This window comes from Mirounga leonina, unplaced genomic scaffold, assembly GCF_011800145.1.
Source record: "Mirounga leonina isolate KUSES-001 unplaced genomic scaffold, KU_Mleo_1.0 Mir_197, whole genome shotgun sequence".
In the NCBI taxonomy this organism is placed as follows: domain Eukaryota; kingdom Metazoa; phylum Chordata; class Mammalia; order Carnivora; family Phocidae; genus Mirounga; species Mirounga leonina.
Genome location: NW_023270494.1, coordinates 3,619,758 through 3,639,627, shown reverse-complemented (window position 1 = coordinate 3,639,627; position 19,870 = coordinate 3,619,758). Strand labels below are relative to the sequence as shown.

The 19,870-nt window shown below is 55.7% G+C and overlaps 2 protein-coding genes across 10 annotated transcripts in view; one reads left to right on the top strand and one right to left on the bottom strand.

Annotated features, from left to right (window-relative positions):
- Window positions 1–728: 728 nt before the first annotated feature.
- On the bottom strand, window positions 729–4,025 carry SOCS3 (suppressor of cytokine signaling 3). Its single transcript, XM_035025883.1, has 2 exons — window positions 3,764–4,025; window positions 729–3,162 (listed from the first exon to the last, which is right to left on the bottom strand). The coding sequence occupies exon 2, from the start codon at window positions 3,072–3,074 to the stop codon at window positions 2,397–2,399; it is 678 nt and encodes a 225-aa protein (XP_034881774.1). The 5' UTR covers window positions 3,075–3,162; window positions 3,764–4,025; the 3' UTR covers window positions 729–2,396.
- A 12,390-nt stretch (window positions 4,026–16,415) lies between these two features.
- The window catches only part of PGS1 (phosphatidylglycerophosphate synthase 1), a 42,316-nt gene continuing 38,861 nt past the window's right edge, over window positions 16,416–19,870 (top strand). For all 9 annotated transcript variants that reach the window (XR_004683032.1, XR_004683030.1, XR_004683029.1 and 6 more), the window contains exon 1: window positions 16,416–16,559. Coding sequence is in view for 3 of the 9 variants with exons in the window: in XM_035025879.1 (XP_034881770.1) it covers window positions 16,420–16,559 (140 nt within the window). In the remaining 6 variants the exon portion in view is untranslated. The remainder of the gene's footprint in view (window positions 16,560–19,870) is intronic.

The window sequence follows — 19,870 nt, the reverse complement described above, 5'->3', positions numbered from 1 at the left end:
ATTTACTGAGCACTGTTCTAGGCATCAGAAGTGACCAGTGTAAGCCCACAGCTCCCACGGAGCTCAGTTATGTCTAAAAATGTGGCGGTGGTTAACACCTGCCTTGTGGGGCTGGGTAGGTTAACGGGATAGCCTCTAAGTGCCCAGGGGGTGGGAGTGACTAAAAATAGGCAAATAGATGGTGCTGTCATTGGGAGGCATGTGGCCGGCCACTGCTCAGGCTGGGTCTCCCAGGAATGGAGGGAAGCTGGAGGTGGGGGGAGTCAGTGACTGTGGGGACCACCCCTCCCCCCACCTCCCATGAACCTGCCTGTGCTGAGGTCATGGGTCACCGCCAGGACCCCAGAGCCTGGGCTTTCTCGGAACACCTCCTTGCCAAAGAGCAGAGCGCCTCTAATAGCCTGGAGTCTTTCTAAAAGCTTTGACCACAGCTCAGCTTACTCCCTGCAAACACTTTGAAGCGCTTCCTTCGAACTTGCTTTGCATATTCTGGTCAGATCTGAATCAGACTAGCAGGAATTACCCCTCTCGGTAAAGTCTAGGTGGCTGCCTTAGCTTGTCAATGACGTGGTGAAGACGAGCTCGGTTCCATGGTGAGGAGCGCCCCTGACATACAGGGGGCAGAGCCTGAACCTCCGCGGCTCCCTCTCTCCCTCGGATGCGGCGCGGGTGCGGGTGAAAGAGAAAGCAAGGCAGGGAAGGGGCGGGGAGGAAAAGGCTCCAGTCAGTTTTCATTAAAAAATAGTGCTCTTTATTATAAATTACTGAATTGTTTCTTTTTTGAATATAAATATAAATATGTGCAAAGTTTGATGGATTGGTATTTTGTTGAGTTCTTCAAGCATCTCCTAACAGCCTCGAAGGCCTGGGTGGGGGAGGGAAGAGGACTGGAGGTGGAATCTTTATAAAAGACAGAGTGATTGAGGCAGATTGTAAACATTATTAAAACAAAACAAAACAAAAACAAAACAAAATAACAGGGAAAAAAAAAAAAACCCAAACACCCCAACACACAGCTGCCCCATCCAGCCCAATAACCTGACACAGAAAACTTTGTGTTTTTTCGTTTTCCCCAAAAAGAACAGTTCCAGGTAATTCCATCACTGCTACATTCCTGTTAACTTTTCACTGATCAGTGCTATTGCAGAAGGGAGCAGCTGGGCTGGCAGGGGCCCCAGTCTCTCAATGACTTCCTGCCTGTGCCCTTCCCCCACTCCCCACCCCCCAGGTGAGGAGGGCTGTGGGACCTGGTGGCTCTGCTCTGCCAGAGCCCAGGCACCGGGAGGCACCTGTGACTGGCCAATACCGAATGGGCTCGCCTTCTTCCAGGGCTTGGCTGGAAGGCCCGGACCTCCACCCACCTCCACCTCCGCCCGCCCCTCCCCCCACGCCGAGGGGCCGGCAGCAGCCCTCCGAGGATCCCTTGGCCTCTGCCTGGATTGGCTGAGCGTTTGGCTTCTTGTGTGCCAGTCCCTATCCATGGGACAGGGAGCATTTAAGGCAAATCTCCTAGCCAGACAGGACGCACAAAGTAGAATCCTTCATCTTCTCTGTCCGGGGACCTGGGGTCAAAGATGGCTCATCTCCTCCACCCTCCTCCCACCCCCCAGGTGCCAGAAGGGAGAGCAGGGGTGGGGAAAAGAATAGTTGACCAGCCCACCCCTTCCCCTCCAAATGCCACTTCCCCCTTAAAACGGGGGAAGGGCCCTGGGCTCCCCGGCACTAGATGGACTCTGGGACCTGTGTTTCTGGTGGCTGTCCTAGAGAGGATAACAGAATAGCCCCCTTCCGGTCACCCCTTGCGCTCATCCCCCAGAGCCAGAGGAGGAGCACGCAGCCGCCTCCTCACCTGGGGTGGACAGTGGGAGTGGCCATCGCCGGGGCCAGCCTGTGGCCCGGAGGCCCCTGGGGCGCCCTCTCCCGCACCCTCTTCCAGGCCAGAGACCTGCTCGCGTTTAAAGCTACCTTTTAAGCCAAATCAAAGAGCAAACAAGTTCCGTTGGAAAGTTTGAAGACTCCCCGGCAGTTCTCACTAGTTCAACACTCCCGCAGTGTCCCCTGTTTGGAAATGCAGGGGGAGTCGAGGAAGCGAGGAAGAGTTGAGAAGAGAATCCACTGCTGTCGTCGCTGTCCCCACCCGGCCAGCTGGCTCCTCCGGAGAAGCCCGAGTGGGGGCGGGGCGCTCAGGTGGCACTCCCCCTTCCCTCAAACACATTCCAGGTCCCGCCTGCCCCATTCTGCGGGGGGGGGGGGGGGGGGGGGAAAGGCCGAAGGGAGGGGCCAGTCCACCCCCCTGGCTCACCCGGGCGGCCGGACTCTCCCGGTTGGATTCTTGTGCTTGTGCCACGGAGGAGAGGGGACCCAGGCTCCTCGCCCCGACCCCTGTCCTTTGCTCTTTAAAGCGGGGCATCGTACTGGTCCAGGAATTCCCGAATGGGCCCAGGCAGCTGGGTGACTTTCTCATAGGAGTCCAGGTGGCCATTGACGGTCTTCCGACAGAGATGTTGGAGAGTGGCCACGTTGGAGGAGAGGGGCCGGCTCAACACCAGAGGGATCTTCTCGCCCCCCGAGTAGATGTAATAGGCTCTCCTGGGAGGATTCCCTGGGAGCGGCTGGGATGGCGGCTGCTCGGGCACCTCGGAGGAGGGTTCGGTGGGCGGAGAGGGGAAGGAGGGGGCGCCGGGGGGCGGCATGTAGTGATGCACCAGCTTGAGCACGCAGTCGAAGCGGGGCACCGGCTGCGTGCTCCGGGGGTCGCTCTGCAGCGAGAAGCTGCCCCCCTCGCACTGGATGCGCAGATTCTTGGTCCCCGACTGGGTCTTGACGCTGAGCGTGAAGAAGTGGCGCTGGTCCGAGCTGTCGCGGATGAGGAAGGTGCCGGCGGGCTCGGCGCTGAGCAGCAGGTTCGCCTCGCCGCCCGTCACGGCGCTCCAGTAGAAGCCGCTCTCCTGCAGCTTGCGCACTGCGTTCACCACCAGCTGGTACTCGCTCTTGGAGCTGAAGGTCTTGAGGCGCAGGCTGGTGTCCAGGGGGCGGCTCATCCCGGCGGCGGGAAACTTGCTGTGGGTGACCATGGCGCACGGAGCCAGCGTGGATCTGCGCGGCGGCGGCTGCAGCTGCTCGGCGGCCTCCGCACAGCGGCCGCTACCGCATCCCCGGGGGCTGTGGGGAGGAAGGGGCGAGCCGCGTGAGTGCCCGGAACCCTCCAGCGCGCCCGGCCCGCCCCGGCTCCCCAGCCTCCGCCGAGCGGCCTGAGCACCCCCCCTGCCCGGAGGCCCCCTGCCTGAGCCCTTCTTCCCACCCAGGCACCCCGCGGAGCCCGCCCAGCCCCCGCCCCCGGCGGCGGGGTGGCCCCAGGCAGCCCCCTCCTCAGCGCGCAATGGGAGAACGCCGAGTGGGAAACTCGGGCGCGGAAGTTGGGTCTCCGGGAGCATGGCCGTGGTGGGGAGCGGGAGAAGGGCCCCCGGGACGCTCTGGGCGCCGCTCAGTCCGGTGGCCCCGGGCGGCGGGGACGGAGAGAGAAATCTGAGGCATGGGGGGTGGGGTGGGGTGGGGAGGGGACATGAGAAGCCCGAGGGCCCAGCCTGGGTCTTCCGGGAACCTGGGATCTCCGGCTTCCATCCGCTCTGGCCCCTACCTCGTCCCCTCCCTGCCGGGAATGACCCGGGAAGGGGAGGGGAAACCGGGAAAAGCTCCCGGGACTAGCTAGCCCCCCCCCAGCCCCCGCTCCCGCCCCGCTCCACGCCGCGCCCCTCCTTCCTACCTGGTCCCAAAACGAAGTCTCCGGCCTTGGGGCTGCGCCTCCTACGGTCCCCAAGGCGAGGCGGAGGCGCGGCGGCCAGCGGTGGCCCGCGCTGCGCCCAGATGTTGGCGGCCGTGAAGTCCACAAAGGGCCTCGCGCGCGCGTCCCTCGGGCTTCGCTGGGGCGCCCGCCCTGCCCCCTGCGCGTCCCCGGGCCGGCCGGCGGGGACGAGGCGAGGGGCCGCGGCGGGAGCTGGGCTGGAGCGGCGGCGCAGGCGGCGGCGGCGCGGGAGTGTGAGTCGGAGCCGCCGCCGAGGCCGCGCTCGCGGGTATATACGCGGCCGCCGCGCCCCGCCCCCCCGATTCCTGGAACTGCGCGGCCGGCCTTCTTGTAATGTTTAGTCACTACTCGCAGCAATGAAAGGCTGCGCGGAGGGCGAAGGAGGGGCCGCGGGCGGCCGAGGGCGGGCCGCGAGCCGGGCCAGGACCGGCCGAGACGCGCGCACAGACAAAGCGCGGCGCGAGGCGGCCCCGGTGGCCGGCGGGCGCGGCGCCAGCCTCGGCGGCGCGTTCCTGGCAGCGGCCCCTCCCCCGCGCGCTCCGCCCCCAACTTCTCATTCACACTTTCCCCCTCCCTTCTAAGAAGGCCGGTTTCTGGCAGAGGCGGGGGCCCCGCTCCGGGAGCGCGCGGGCAGTTCCAGGAGGCCGAGCGGGAGAGCCTCCCGGCTCCCCTTCCCCTTTTCTCAGACCTCGCGGGGACACCCCCTCGCCCCCAGCCGGGCCCGTCCGAGGTCCCGATCGCGGCCCCAGGAGGCCCGGGCCTGCCGCGAGGGAAGTGGGGACACCCCAAAGCCCCCGGCGGCGACACTGGGGCCGGACCTGGGAGTTGAAGTGGGGGGTGGTGGGGACCTGGGGTCACGTCCCCGAGGCGAAGCCGGGAGTCCCAGGGATGGAGGGGACGCAGCCTGCGTGGCAGCTGTCCGGCCTCAGCCCCTCGGCCCACTGCCAGGTTCTTTGCCGACGCGGACGTGAGTGTCGCCTCCCGCCACCAGAAAGCCAGAGACAGACAAACAAGAACCGCTTTCACACATCTGAGTCTCCAAACTTTCGGGGTGCGCTGTGGGTCCAGCCAGGTGCTCTCACTGGGCGGGACTGGCCCGAGGGCAAGCAATGGCCCCACCCCGCGCCTCGCGTCCGCTAGAGGGCGCCCTGGGGTCTCATAGCGGGAGTGGAGTTCGGAGCTGCACCTCCCAAGCGGGGGACTGGAAACTGGAGGGGGCAGTGGGGAGGCTGGCTCAGGAGCTGGGGCGGGGGACCTTCCCGGGGGCCACAGGAGAATTCTCATCGCAGTTGGAATTAGACCTGGGGCTAAAAGTCCAGCAGCGGAGGATTTCCAGAAGACAGTTTTCAGAAGTTCAGCCCACTTCCAGATGGCCCAGGACCGCCGAGAATGTGCCCCGCCTCCCTTACCTCTGAGGGTGGGGGTCTGATCTCCCCCTGCCCCGGGTGTGAGGAGGTGTGTGTGGTGATGATGGATTTGCTCTTGGTCACGCCAGCATGGATGTGGGGGGCTTGGGCTAACCAGCGCCTGCTTTCTGAAGGTTGGCAACTTTTGCAGTCTGTCCCCAAACAGGCAGTGGGGTGCTGCGGACGCCTGAGGACCAGTTTAAATTCCACTTGAATCGTCACCTCTCGGGACACAGGGGCTGTGGGCTTTGGGCTGTGCCCTCTTCCCAAATGCCACCCTGCTGAAGATAATGAGTCGGGAAGGAAGGGAGAGAGGCTGACAACAGGCATCTTGGGAGTCTAGCACACAGAGGCCTGGCTCCTTCCCTTATCTGGGAGGGGACAGGCACCTGACTGCCTTTGCCACTGTATTTTCAATCTGTGCCATCACCTCTTTCTCTCACGCATGTCGGGACTACGTGAGATTTGGGCAGGATACCCAGCCTCTCTGGGATTCAGTTTGCCATGTGTAAAATAATAACAGTAACCTCTTTCCATCAGAGAGCTGAGATCACAAAACAAGAAGAGATTCTGCACATCAGAGTGTGCTAGAAATGGGAGGGATTCTGTCTCGTTCTTCCTCAGCTTCTATTAGGAGACAGTAGCAAGGAGGAAGTCTTCTTGTTATTTCTAGTTACTTCCGCAGAGGTGGAAATGGATTTATTCAACACATTTCTCAAATATTGGGCTCTGTGTACCAGGCATTATGCTAGCTGTTGAAATATAATGATGAATAAGACCAGGTCTTTGCCCTCAAGATGCTTGTGGGCTAATGAAATGGATCCTCCTCTCTCGAATCAGGAGTTCATTCTTTCTCTCGTCCAGGAAAAGGACAAGAGTGCACCATGACCGTACACTTCTGTGCTGAATCCGTGGAGGACAAGAAGACTCACAAGGAATAGCCCTCGAGTTAATGGATGAGAAAGTGCTTTGTAAATTATAATGCTCTGACACAAGTCAGGTTCATTCATCCAGTCCAGAAACCTTCATTGAGTGCCTGCTTTTGCCAGGCACGGAGCAAAGTGCTGGGTGAATCCCGCAGGGAGACAGGCGAGGCGAGAGACATGGGCCCCCCAAGTGAGGATGCCAGGAGGAAGGGGTGATTGTGATGATGACCCTAGGATACTTTGAGAGTTCATTTATGGGGGTGGTGTTGAAGGGGGGGAAGATAAGGAGGAGGAAACAGCCCTGGAACTCTGGGAATTCCCGACTAGTTGGAGGAACTCATGCTTCTGAAGCAAGAGCATGGTCCCCAAATGAGCTTGGGCTCTGCAGAGGACCCGCAGCAAAAGCTGCATGTCTGCATGTCTGCATGTCTGCCAGCAAGCTGGGAGCGTGCCCTAGAGTTCAGGACTGACTGGAAGGGCAGAGAGGAGGGGCAGTATCAGCTGGGCTGGGGGAGGGGGTTGCTGAAAAGGGCTGTCGGCCTGGGGCTTGTAGGGGGGTGGGGGGGGTGCTGCCCTGCTTGCATACTGACTCTGGAGACTGAACTGCTGTCTGGGCTCCACCAGCCAGTAGCTGTATGACTTCTGGCAACTTACTTCCCCAGCCATGCCTCAGTTTCCTGATTTGTAAAATGGGCTGATAATAGTACCTACCTCATCTGGTTGTTGTAAGGACTAAATGAGCTAATGCATGCAAATGCTTAGGATGGTACCTTGAACATATTAAACGCTCAGTGCACGTGTCGGCTACATTTTTTTTTTAAAGCACTGGGGTGTCTGGAGAGAGGAGGTGTGGCTGCAGCCCAGGCTGCTAGGGGATGGGTGTGGCCAGGAATGGCTTTCTGTTTTGGAGAGCCCTGTTATCTCCTATGTAAGATACATTCCATGAAGCTTCTTGTCTTCAAACAGATCAGCCAACTACCAACTTTCCCTTTGGCTTTCTAATAACTCCAGGTTTCCAATGCCTTTGGGATGATTCAAACTTCTCTAAGGCCACCATCAGTGGCCACTACCCCCACCCACCTCTCATGGAGCCCCAGGCTGTCTCCAGAAGTTCCCCAGGCCTGGGTCTTTGCATGCTCATTTCCTTCCAGGTGGAACTGCCTTCCACACTTTGGCTGGTTTTTACTTTTCCTTTAAGACTTGGCAGAGACTCAGTCTAAACTTCCAGGAGAGTTCCCTCCACGCTGACCAACATGCCCTGATTACTTGTCTAGTGAGAACCTAGAGGAAACAGACGGTGTTCGTTTTTTTCAAACCTGGTACATAGAAAGTGCTCGATGGGAAAAAAAGAAAGAAAGAAAGTGCTCGATGAATCTTTTTTTTTTAAGATTTATTTACTTATTATTTTGGGGGGGAGGGGCAGAGGGAGAGAGAATCTCAAGCAGGCTCCCCACTGAGGACAGAGCGGATGCAGGGCTCCATCATATGACCCATGAGATCGTGACCTGAGCCAAAACCTAGAGTCGGATGCTTCATCGACTGAGCCCCCCAGGCGCCCCTGAATGAATCTTTAAGAGATTGTTTTAACTCCTGTTTTCTATCCTTTTCAGATGCCACTGACTGCTTATTTCTAGAGTGGCTTTTGATTTCTTCCTGTAGGACTCGGGAGCATCTGTAGATGGGATAGAGGGGGTGGAAGCCCCATGTGCCTTTGGTGTGGATTAATAAACCTGCTAATCTGAAGACAGAGTGAGGACTCAAATTTTGCTGGAAAAGTGGGAAAGGAGGCACTGGGCCAGTACAGGGCACAACCCAGGAGACCCTCTTCCAGGCAAGAGAAATGCCCAGAGCCGAGCAGTCCCAGGGCGGTGTGTCCCTCCCACCCTCCCTGCCTGCTGGGGACTGTGGGGGTGGGGTTGGGGAGGGGAAGAGCCCATCCAGGTCTGGCCCCTCCACCCCACCTGCTGTCTTCCTGGCTATGGGATTTAGGAGACTCCTGCCTTCTAATCTCTTCCTTTGCAGAATTTCTATGAAGTCAGAATCCCATTTCCAGGCAAAGGTGCTTGGTCATAAAGATAATACAGATTCATTCATGAGGGAGGGGAAGTACACAGCGGTTTCAGCTGCTTGTGGGGCTTCACTTACTCATGGGGAGTGACAGATGATGAGCTCTTCCCCAAACCTCAGAGATGGGAACTCTGGCGCCTGTGGGGTTGTCGTGGGAAGTGATGGCCTGGCCTGGTGAACACAAGGTCCCATACTCTCATAGACGGTCTTCTTGTCTTCTGGCCAGCCTGGGGGCGGGCTGTAAGGTTGCCATTGTTCAGAGGCCTTGTTTGTACCAGATGGGTTAGGAGACTGGCCTCAGACCACAGCGTTGCTCAACACCAGGCCCTCGGCCTCTGTCTTTAAGACTGTGGGCTTCCTATGGCACAAGGCAGCCTGGGTTGGCCTGCCCCATGGCTTTATATTGCTTATTCCGCATTGGTTATGCTCCTACTACGTGCGGGTTGGTTGACTAGGCCTGGGGATGCAGTGGTGGGGGAAAGAATCTGGTTCTTTCCCTCTGCAGCTTCTAGTCTAGTGAGGCTTCTCCTCTTCTTGCCCCCCCACCCCCGATTTTTTCAGCTCATTTGAAGAGGATGCAGGGAGTCGGTGGGGGGGGCGGCGCTGTGTCTTATCAGACCTCTTGGAAGCCGTGTTGCCCCTCCTGCCCCAGGGTGGCTCTTCCAGGGCCTGGTCGGGCCGCCCAGGGCTGATGCATCTTGTTCTCTCCCCAAGGAAGCCCCTGTCTGTCCTTGCTGGAGGCAGGGCTAGCAGGGAGGTGACCTTCCAGGGCAGGGGGAAAGGTCGAGGGATCTCACCACAGGTGGGCCCTGATCTCTCTTTGCTGCTTGTGACAATCCCCAGAGGCAGGCCAGGGAAACCGGGACAGTGGCTTGTGGCCTTTGTTCCTGCTGGGAGGGGCGACAGAGCTAATGAAAAGGTTTGTGGCTCTAAGGTCTGGAGCAGTGGAGGGGTTCTTTCAAGCCTGACATTCCAGGCCCAGCTGGCCTCTGGCATTTCCCGGAAAAAAGTGCCGAGAGAGGGGAAACTTCACCAACCCACCCACCCACTCACCCACCCTGCCTTGTCAGATTTCTTGTTTCCTCCAGGGCTTGGGCTGGATCAGAGCTCCAAACCCTGCCATGGGGGGGGGCATTTCCCCCCCACAGACGGGTTGTGGGAGGGTGGTGGGTCAGTGGAGGAGACTTTAGGAGGGTGCAGAGGGTATGAGGGGTGCATCTTGGGGGGAGGGAAGTTTCTTTCCACTGCTCTATGAGGAATCCACATCTGTTCCAAGTTCTGAGTTGCGGGTAGAGAGTGGGGCAGTTAGCTTCCAGCCGACTGTCTCTTTTGACCCCAAACCAACAAACCCCACTCTGTCCGGGGCTAGGATGGGAATAGTCTCCATTGGCCCTGAAGCAGCCACTGTGCCCGCGCCCGCACTCAGGAACAGACACCCAGGCAGCGGGCAGTTCTGGGAAGAGGCCGTGGTGAACCATCTGGGCTGCGATGCAAGTGAGGCCTGGCCCGGCGCCCAGAGCTAAAGTGGCAGTGCCCAGGAGAAGGAGAGCCTGGCTAGGGGGGTGACGAGTGAGGCTGGCTCCCGGGAGCTGTTGCCCTGGGCCCCAGACGCCCGAGGGCTGGTGGAGGACCCCTGGGTGCAAGGCCTACAGTAAACCAGATGGCTGGGCCCCCGGAGCAAGGCGGCTCGGAGCCCCCGACCCATGGAGTTCTGGGGTCAGGCGTTGCTCACCAACTCACCTGCGTGAGCTGATAGCCCACGGCCTGCACAGAGCTCCCTCCAGTGGCGAGATCTCCACGGGGACCTCCTAAATGCCCCATCCAGGGGTGTGACAGCACTAAGAAGGTCCTTGATTCCCCCACATTGTGAAGCACACACTGACAGGCACTTTGTCAGGCATTGAGTCTTGGGCCAGGTCAAACGGGAAATGATACACCCTCTCTCTGGCTCCCAAGGTCTGGAACCAGCCACAGGGGCAGAGAAGTGCGTTGGAAGGAGTGGGAGGTAGAGTATCTATCAGGAACAGAGGTGAGATTCTAAAGCATGACGTCGTTCCTTCCCACTTCTTGCTTTGCTCATGCTGCACTCATCTGGCCTCACATTGCATGGTTCAGAGTTCTTAACGCAGGTACTCGTACTGCCCCCTCCCCAGGATTTCATAAGCCCCCTCTATTTGTAAACAAAATGCTAGGGGCAGTCCAGATTTCTGGGGTCGATAAGCCTACCCAGAGTCACTTCTTGCTCTTGCAAGACTTATTTTTACAAAACCACTCACTCACTCATTCATTTGTTCCTTTAAGAGATAATTATTGAGCACCTACTATGTGTCAAAGATTGAGCAGGGTGCCTGGAATTTATCAGTCTGGGTCCTCATGAAGTTTAGATTCTTTCCAGAAGGACAAGATTCCCCCACAATTGATGTCATGATTAATTAATTTTGACTGCACTAAGTACTATAAAGGAAAAGTCCTGGGGGGAGGGTCTGTGTGAGCATATTATGGGGAGACCGCATCTATGGGGGGGCAGCCGAGGGGATTCCCTGAGGAAGTGACACACGCAGTATGATGGGAAGCTGAGGTCTGGAGGGGTCACCTGACCTCCCCAAGTTTCCCAGCTTGTGGGTGCCAGGAGCAAGCAGAGCCTAGGCCCGGGGCACCGCCAGTGTCTGGGGGCCTGGGCTCTGCCGCTGAGCATCTTCTATGTTGCTCCCTCTGCCTCTCTCTCCCTCCCACCTATGAAAAGCTTTAGCTCCCTGCTTCCAAGCTCCACCTGAGGCAGCTACAAGCAGACAAAATGAGAGTATCATACTCCCTTAAACCCCTGAGAGATGGGTCAGGTACATTCTCTGAATTTTGGAACTTCGAAATTTAAAATGTGTTTTATGAAGAGGTAATACAATCGAAAGGTACAAACAGATGAACTGTGATCTTCTACTATTACCCTGTCCTCCCATGGTGCCTAGGATATGTTTTTATAGACCAAAGACGTGTGAAGTGGTGAACTATTGGCTGAACACGACCCATAGATGCATTGGTTGGATTGCACAGAACTAAAAATAATTTTTTTAAAGACTATTTGTTTATTCATTTATTTGAGAGAGAGAGAGAGCACAAGCAGGGGCAGAGGCAGAGGGAGAAGCAGGCTCCCCCCCGAGCAGGGAGCCTGATGTGGGGTTCGATCCCAGGACCCTGAGATCATGACCTGAGCTGAAGGCAGACACTTAGCCAACTGAGCCATCCAGGCGCCCCCCCAAAATTTTTTTGAGACAACATATTAAAATCTGGAAATTTCACATTCACATCTGAATCTGGGGCTTTCTTTGGAAAAATTGGATGATTGGCATCATTGGGTCTACATTCTGGCAGGTCTCCACTGGCCCTTTAGATGGGACATGGGCTCTCCAGCTCAGCACAGGGCCACCCCCAGGACTGGCCTCCCCTCCCTGCCAGGAACCCCAGGCACTGACGCAGCAACCCCACCTGGCCTCTGTCTTCCCGCCTCCCCTCTCTAGGTTAAAGGGCAAGAAAGGTGATTGACGTTGGGGGATTTACTTTGAGTCTCTTTCCTAAATTCCGAGTCACTGGAAATAAATCAGGCCTGGTCCTGAGAGTCCCACCTGCTTGGGCCTGGTCTGATTTGGCCTCATCTCATCAAGCCAGACCTATCCCCAGCGGGCTTCGCATGCCAGGCCCGGGGCACATGTAGCCTTTCAGCCTCCTGTTTCAATTTGCCCCTGGGGCCAGGCAGAGAGAAGCAGCGCAGGGTGGGGTTCTGCCAGGGAGCCCCCAGCAGCTCGCCTTGGCTACCCAGGCAGGACCCAGCGAGCCCGGGGTTCCCTGGGACAGAACTGGCCATGGACCTCCGTGATTCCCGCCGCGCGGGACTGCTCCATCAGGAGGAGGCGAGCAGCTCCTCGCTGGGGTGGCGCTGGCTGCCTTCCAGGCCACAGGAGGCTGAGATTCCCCTGAAACTGAGAGCTAGCGACACAGAAACAAACCAGCATGCTCCGCCCAGGAGGCATTTCCAGAAATTGGGGCCCTGGCTTCTTGCTGATGAAATGCCAGATTATCCCGGACCTCTCTTTGAGGCAGGGAGGCAGGGAGCACATTGAGCAATAGGTGTTTTGTTTTGCAGATGACAAGATTTTCAACACTGAGAAGTTTAAATGATAAATACAAGAACCTTGACCAGCTCCCCACCCCTACCCTGGAAATGGCTGTTTTGAGCTTCAGTGCCTGGCAAATTTGTTTTCCACAACCTTCAGCTTCTCTGGGCTTCCCCCCAGCCCCAGCCACCTCAGGTCCCTGGTGCAGGAAGACCCTGGCAGGGCTCCCACCTGCTACCCGGCCACGAGAAAAGATGTCTTCCGAGGCACAATAAAGTTTTATTGGAAGTACAGCCACGCTCGTTAGCCTTGGTCACGGCGGCTTTTGTACCAGATTGGGCTGTTGCCACTGAGGCCACTGGGCTCACAAAGTGTAAAGTGTCTACTCTCGGACCCTTGAAGGAAGCATTAGCCAGCCCCTGCTCGGGAGGAACCGAAGCCTGCCTTATGCCAGGGAGGGTTGGTGTCAGGTCCTAGTTTGGAAGGGCATCAAGGACTGGGAAAGCTCAGAGTATATCTCAGGGAAAATGAAGGCAGAGAAAGCACTGTTGGCCTGAAGGGAGACTGAGGGCTCAGGTAAACCAGCCCCCAAAGGTAGACCTGAGCAGCCAGGTTTGCAAACTGACCTGTGGCAGCAGGTCAATAAATTACCAGGAGGCTAAATCACCGTTTCTCCCCCCGTGGTGGAGAAACACAGACCCACAGCCGGGAAGCTCCAGAGCTCACCACCTGCTCATGTGCGATCATTCAACAGGGGTGGGCCGAGCCCGCTTCTGTTGGCAGGTCCTCCTGTTTGGGGTGCTCAGAGCACACAAGGCGCTAGGGGCACCCATTCTGGGGGGTGAGGAGCAGGGAGACAAAATGCATAGCAGGGAGTGGGAAGATGGGCAAAATGGGTGAAGGGGAGTGGGAGATACAGGCTGCCAGTTACAGAACGGGTAAGTCGTGGGGCTGAAAGGCACAGCATAGGGAGTGCAGGGGATGGTGTCGCAATAGTGTTGTATGGTGCCAGGTGGTAACCACACTTGTGGGGAGCAGGGCACAAAGTATAATGGAGAGATTGAATCACTGTGTTGTACCCCAGCAACTAATGTAACATTGTGTGTCCACTGTACTTTGATAAACACACACACACAGAACAATAAACCAATAAATGAGATTAGATCACAGTATGTAATAGGCAGAATGAATGGGGCCAGGAGGTGTTTGTAGGGGAAGCACAGAGCTCAGAAGGATGAGAGGAGCTGTGAGCAGATAGAACAAACTAAGCAAAGATCCTCAGGCGGCAACATGTGTTGTGTGTGTGTATGTGTGTGTGTGTGTGCGTGTGCTGGGGGGGGTGGGCTTGAGGGATTGAGAAAAGGCAGGCTGGTGAGGCTGGGCAGTGACCAAGTGGAGGAATGGAGGCAGAGACCCCAAGGCTGGCTTCATCCCGTCCTCGTCCCTAAGCTACGTTCCCTATGAAACAAGAGTGGGCTTCTCCGAAGGAACTGATCAGCGGCAGAGTTGCTCATCGCTGGAGGGAGATGATGGACGGGCACACCTCCCCCTCCTTGCATTTCCCAACAGCCCTGTGGCTGAGACCCTTGCGCACAAAGTAGGCTCCGGGAGGAGGGGCTTTCCGCTCGCATTGACAAGATTTTCGGTTCGGGTGTGAATCACAGACAGTGAGGCCCGGGCCCTCAGCTCAGGATTTCCTGATGTTTCCTGCCCGGGAGAACAGCCTTGCTATCAGGGGCAGCAAGCCCACCACTCCCTGACGTCAACCCTCCTTCCAATGAATGCATTTCCTTTTCCGTTTGGGAAGACCTGGTATCTGTCATCAGTCCCATCAACTCTGCCATTCTAACCCTGGCACCTCCTGTTCGGGAAGGAGCCAGTGAGATTAACCAGAAGGCGGTGGGTGAGGGCAGGAGGGTGGGGTGGGGTGGGGGGCTCAGCAGATGGGCTTTCAAGCCACCGGGGAGTTTCAGGGGGCAAGTGCCTTCTGGTCTGGGGTCATCAAGGTGTGAGCGGAAAGCCCAGCATTAGTAGTGGTATCTGCCCTAACTGCCGGCCCTCCAAGCCCCTTGGGGCACTCCCACGCCTCCTCTCTGGGCCGCCTGTGGCACCTGAGAGTGTCTTACCTCTTCTGCTTGCTCCCACGAACCCGCCCAGATGCGATCTCCTGGTGGAAAGTGTTTATGTTGTCATCGTGTAAAAAAAAAAAAAAAAGATTGCTCAATTTCTGAAAACCATTATTTAAAATTTTTGCAACTTCTCAATGTGCACGTCTTAGGGCAAAGTCACGGTTGCCTTGTTTTGGTTGTACCTCTGACAGTTTCAAAATAGACATGAAGGCCAGAGGCTCTAGCTATGTGGCTTCAGAAGCGACTGGGTCATTGCTTGCTGTTTATACGTAATGAAGATACTTACTAGTTTAACTTACCATGCTGTAATAACACCGTGTGTTAGTCTGATTTATTTTGTTTTATTTTAAAGATTTTATTTATTTATTAGAGAGAGTGTGAGTGGGAGCATGAGCAGGGGTAGGAGCAGAGGGAGAGGGAGCAGACCCCTTGCTGAGCAGGAAGCCCGATGGACAGACGGACAGACCACTTGGGGCTCGATCCAGGGACTCCAGGATTATGACCCCAGCTGAAGGCAGACGCTTAACCGACTGAGCCACCCTGGTGCCCCAGTACAATTTATTTTAGATCAGAAATTCCCAATGGGACAGTACTGCGGTTGTTTGTCTTACTTAATACCTTACCCAGCAATCACCACATAGAAAAAGAAACTGCCAGTTTTTTTCAGGATGGGTAGGATGCTCCTGTGGTCACCACTGAGCATCATGGTGCAGGCATTCAGCAACTTGACTCTGCAACCACCCCGTGTCCCAGGAGCTGTGCAAAAATGGAATCATGCAATGGATGGTCTCATTCTAGTTACTGGAAATTAGGAAATTTGATGATTCACCACTTCTAACTCGGAAGAGTTGAATCAAATTCCACCTTGTGTTTGTAACGCTATCTAAACGTAAAGGAAAAATTAAAACAATCTGAAATGCTTGTTGCTTGTAAACTACTTGGAAATTTTTGAATAGCACCAAATAGACAATGTTAGCATTTTGATGTATTTACTTTCAGTCTGTCCGTACACAATACTCCCTCCAATTTTTAATTTTCCCAATGAGATAAGCTCTATACTACTCTTTGGACATTTGGATTTTACACTTCATGTCATTAAACATTCTTCTGGGACGTAATTCTTTACGGATGCACAGTCTTCCAACATAGTGATGCACCGTTATTTATTTCACTATTTCACCAACTTCCCCACTGTTGATTGTTTCCACTTTTTTTTTTTTGGTTATTGTTAAATATTTTATTTGACAGAGAGAGAGAGAGAGAGAGGCACAAGCAGGGGGAGCGGCAGAAGGAGAGGGAGAAGCAGGCCCTTCGCGGAGCAGGGAGCCCGATGCGGGGCTCCGTCCCAGGACCATGCGATCGTGACCCGAGTGGAAGGCGGACGCTTCACCAGCTGAGCCCCTCAGGCGCCCCTGCTTCCACATTTTTGGTATCACGAACGATGCCAAGATGAACGTTCTTGCAGGGCGCGTGTAACTGACTGCCTTGGGACACCTGGGTGAACGTGGAATGCGGAATGTTTTGCATTCCTTGAACCCTCACAACACCCCGCTGGGACAGGACAAGTAGGATGTGCCGATCTCCCACCGCTCTAGCGGCTCCCAAGTCTCAGTCCGTGTGGGTCAGCCGAGGAACCCCATGTTTCGTATCAGAGTCATTCCACCGCCCCGCCCCCCCGCCCTCAGGACCCTGCAACGTCTTCCTTCCGAAGATCCGCTACAGGAGGTGCTCCTTTCACCGTACGCTCCGTGGCCGGCCCCGCGCACCCGCCCGCGAGCTCCGGCGCTGGTCGTGACCCGCTGGGCGCGAGGCCAGCAGGCTCAGGAGCGCGGAGGTGCGAGGGTGGGACGCCAGAAGCTCAGCCCGCTGCGCCTGCGCCCTGCGCGCCGCCGCACACCTGCGCCCGCCCCGCCCCCTCCCCGTGTCCGCGAGCGCCGCTGTCAATAAAGTTCTGCGCGCCGGAAGCGGAAGCGCCGAGTCTCCATGGCGGCGGCGGCGGCGGCGGCGGGGCCGGTGCTCTGGAGGCGGCTGCTGGGCCTGCTGCCTGGCCGCCCGGGGCTGGCCGCGCTCCTCGGGCGCCTGTCCGACCGTCTGGGCAGGAACCGGGACCGCCGGTGCGGGAGGTGAGAGGCGGCGGGGCCCGCCGGGGCGGGGGCGCGGCCGCGGCCCTGCCTCCCTTCCGCGCCGGGACTGCGCTCACGCGGGGGGCGGGGCGGGCGGGAACCGAGCGCGGGCTCCGGGGCCCCGGCGGCGGGCGTTGGAGGGTCTGTGGCGCGAGACGCCGCTTGCGTCCCGAGGGGAGATCTTCTCCTTGCCGGTCCTGGCTGCCGGGTGGCTCGGCCGGGGTGAATCAGCCCGGCGGGGATCGTGTGCGTGTGGCGCTTCGCACATCCTGCGGGACAGGGCTGTGAAGCAATCCTGAGCCAGGGACTCTCAGGCCAGGGAGGGGGGACCACTCGGAACCCCCTTCACACTTTTCAAGGGCCTGTGTTCTGGAAAGGTGCTGAAGTGAGTTATGTAAGTGGTGGAGGCGGCTTTGAAGCAGTTTGTTCAGGCAGCGGTCTTTCAGAGTCCACATTTGCCAAGAACATGCTGACCCAAGAGGCCTGTTGTTATTGCTGATGTTACAGGAAAAAAAAAAAAAGATTTCTTGGGTGCAGATGGTTTTCTTATCAGAGAGACTCAAGCCTTACACTTGACCCTTTAAAGAAAAAAAAAATCAGATCTTAGACGTGCATCCTTTAGAAGAGTTTGCATTATCTTAGATTTTATCTGCGCTACTTGGGCGAAGTCGGACCTCCTGGCTTTCGTGCACAGATCTGTGGTCCGGTCGTGCGTGCTGTTTCTACTTGTGGGAAGGAACTTGCTTCATACTGTTACAGTGGGTTACGGTGCATGATTTTCAGCAGAAATTCGACTTTGGTTCAGGGTAACTTTTAGGTGATAGCATCAGTATGGAGCCCTTGAGAAGCTTGCTGATCAGAATGGCTTTAAGTTTCCCACCAGCGAAGCCAGGTGGGGGCGGGGCCGGGCCGGGGAAGAGGCGGCCTCTGCGTTTTCTGTCGTTGGTGCTTAGCCAGGACCTGGCCGTTGCAGTGGGTGGTGAAATCAGATGACTTCTACGTCTTGGCATCAAACCACTGGGAAATTTGGTTTAAGGTTTCAAGAAATGTTCTCTCCTCAAAGATGATGTGTTCAGGCAATTTTGTCATTTCCCTGTATGTGTTTAAACGACAAAAACCACTTCGTTGTTAATTGTTTACCATTGGAATTAACTACTAAGGGATGTTGGGGCAATCGCCACAAATTCTTTTGAAAAAGACGTTTCTCTTGAGTGTCTCTTTCCAGTGGTGGGGGGAGAAGAGCAGTGTGGCAGTGGGAGTAGTCTAAACTGATTCCCCGAAGTCCTTTTTTGTAAATGGATGCGGTAGGTGTGACCCCATATTTCTTTTTGATGAAGCTGAGAGAGAGAGAGAGTTGTATCTCTGGGTCAACAATTAAACCAGAAACTCACTTAAACACAAGTTTTGTGTTTTGTTTTATTTATTTATTTATTTATTTATTTTTAATTTAAATTTAATTAGCCCAACATATAGTACATCATTAGTTTTTGATGTAGTGTTCATTGATTCATTAGTTGCGTATAACACCCACTGCTCATCACATCACGTGTCCTCCTTAATGCCCATCATCCATTTACCCCATCCCCCCAGCCACCAAGTTTTGTGTTTTAAAGAAATCTGTGGGCGCCTGGGTGGCTCAGTCAGTTAAACTTCTGCCTTTGGCTCGGGTCATGATTCCAGGGTCCTGGGATTGAGCCCTTGGAGTGTGCTTTTCCCTCTACCCCTCCCTCCCCTGCTCATGTTTTCTCGCTCTCTCAAAAATAAATAAAATCTTAAAAAAAAAAAAAGAAATTTGTGTTTTATAATCCTTAGAATGGTTTGCCAGGACTGAAGATAAGTGCTTTGACCAATGCTGTTACAACGCTGTAGCTTTCTGACCTTTTTTTTTTTTTTTACCCCCTTCCTCTTGCCTTATTCGGTTATTCGGTCTGCACATTTACCCGACTCTGTGGCTTGGTGTTTGGGGTTTCTCTGGTCTGTATGGCCATTCATCCTATATTGGCTGCTGACTTTCGTTTCTCCTCCATTAGTTGTACCTCACAACTCCTCATTCCCTGAATGGTGTGGTTTCTTGTAACTCTGATCGTTGATAATAGTTCTGTGTAGTCATGAGCTTAGACTTTGTCAGATTTTAGCTTGTCAATCTGAGTCACCTGTTGGAGTACCTGATGAACCCTCGTGGCTAACGAGAGGGGTGGAGAGAGGGTTCTTTCATTGCAGTGGTTTCTTTGTTACAGAGACAGCCACAGTGACAGAAAATGCTACTTAAAATTACTTCCAATTAGTGATCTAGAAATGCTGTTGTTTTTCTCTGGAGCAGGCATCTGACTCATCATCACTATGGACCTCTGGGCTCATTCCTTTATTCAGCATGCGTGTGTAGAGCACTGCTGTGCTAGGTACCAAGGAAGCAAAGATGAAGACCTCGCCCCATCTTCAAGATGCTCAGACCCATAAGCTGGCAGTAATAGTAAGGTGAGGTGGAAGGTCATGGCAGCACCTGAGAGGCACAGCAGGAGGTCACAGAAGGCTTCCTGGTGGGGGTGATCTCAGAGCTGTGTTTTGGAGTGTAGGAGTACGCCGGGTAAAGAAGGGGGAGCTGGTGTTCAGGGAAGGGTGGTGAGTGGTGTGGGCTGATGATTGTAGCAGCAAAGGTGGAAGGCAGTTCTGAGGTGCCGCAGGTACTCAAGTCATTTCCAGGAGCCGACTGGGGGTACTGAGTAGGGATGGGAGGAAGCAGAGGGAGGAGCCGGGAGCAAGCTTGTCCTCTGGACTGAGACCCAGGGAGGCAAGCTCTGAGATTGCTTGTTCAGTTTCCTTTGATGGTGGTCTAGGCCTGAGGTGTTGCAGAGTGGAAGGGATTAGAGTCAGCTCTGGTGGGGGAGGTGTAGGGGGACTTGGGTGACTGCATGGATGGAGTCACACATCATTACAACAGGGTTAAGAAAGGACTGGGCTTGGGGGGGTGACGATAAGGTGAGTTTGGGCGTGTTAACTAGGATCCAGGTGCATCTGAGTGGAGGTGTCATGTGCAGCTGACTGACAGATCTGGAGCTCGGGGACGGGGAGACGGCACCTTGAGGTGGTGTTTAGGAGTTCTCAGACTCCACGGAATTGACTCATTTGGAGTAGATGGGACTGAGTGGGAAATGTGTCAGGAGGGCAGGAGTTCCTGATCTTGAGCTTGCCTGCCCTAGACGGACGTATTTTCTTTGTGGCCTCCTTCTCTAAAAAACCCAAACGAACGCTTTTCAGGTTGAGCTCTATGTGCGGAAAGGGCTTTATTATTGAAACTCAAGTCCTGTTTTCTC

Coding starts and splice junctions, on each gene's coding strand:
- SOCS3 (XM_035025883.1), bottom strand. CDS start 3,074: ATGGTCACCCACAGCAAGTTTCCCGCCGCCGGGATGAGCCGCCCCCTG.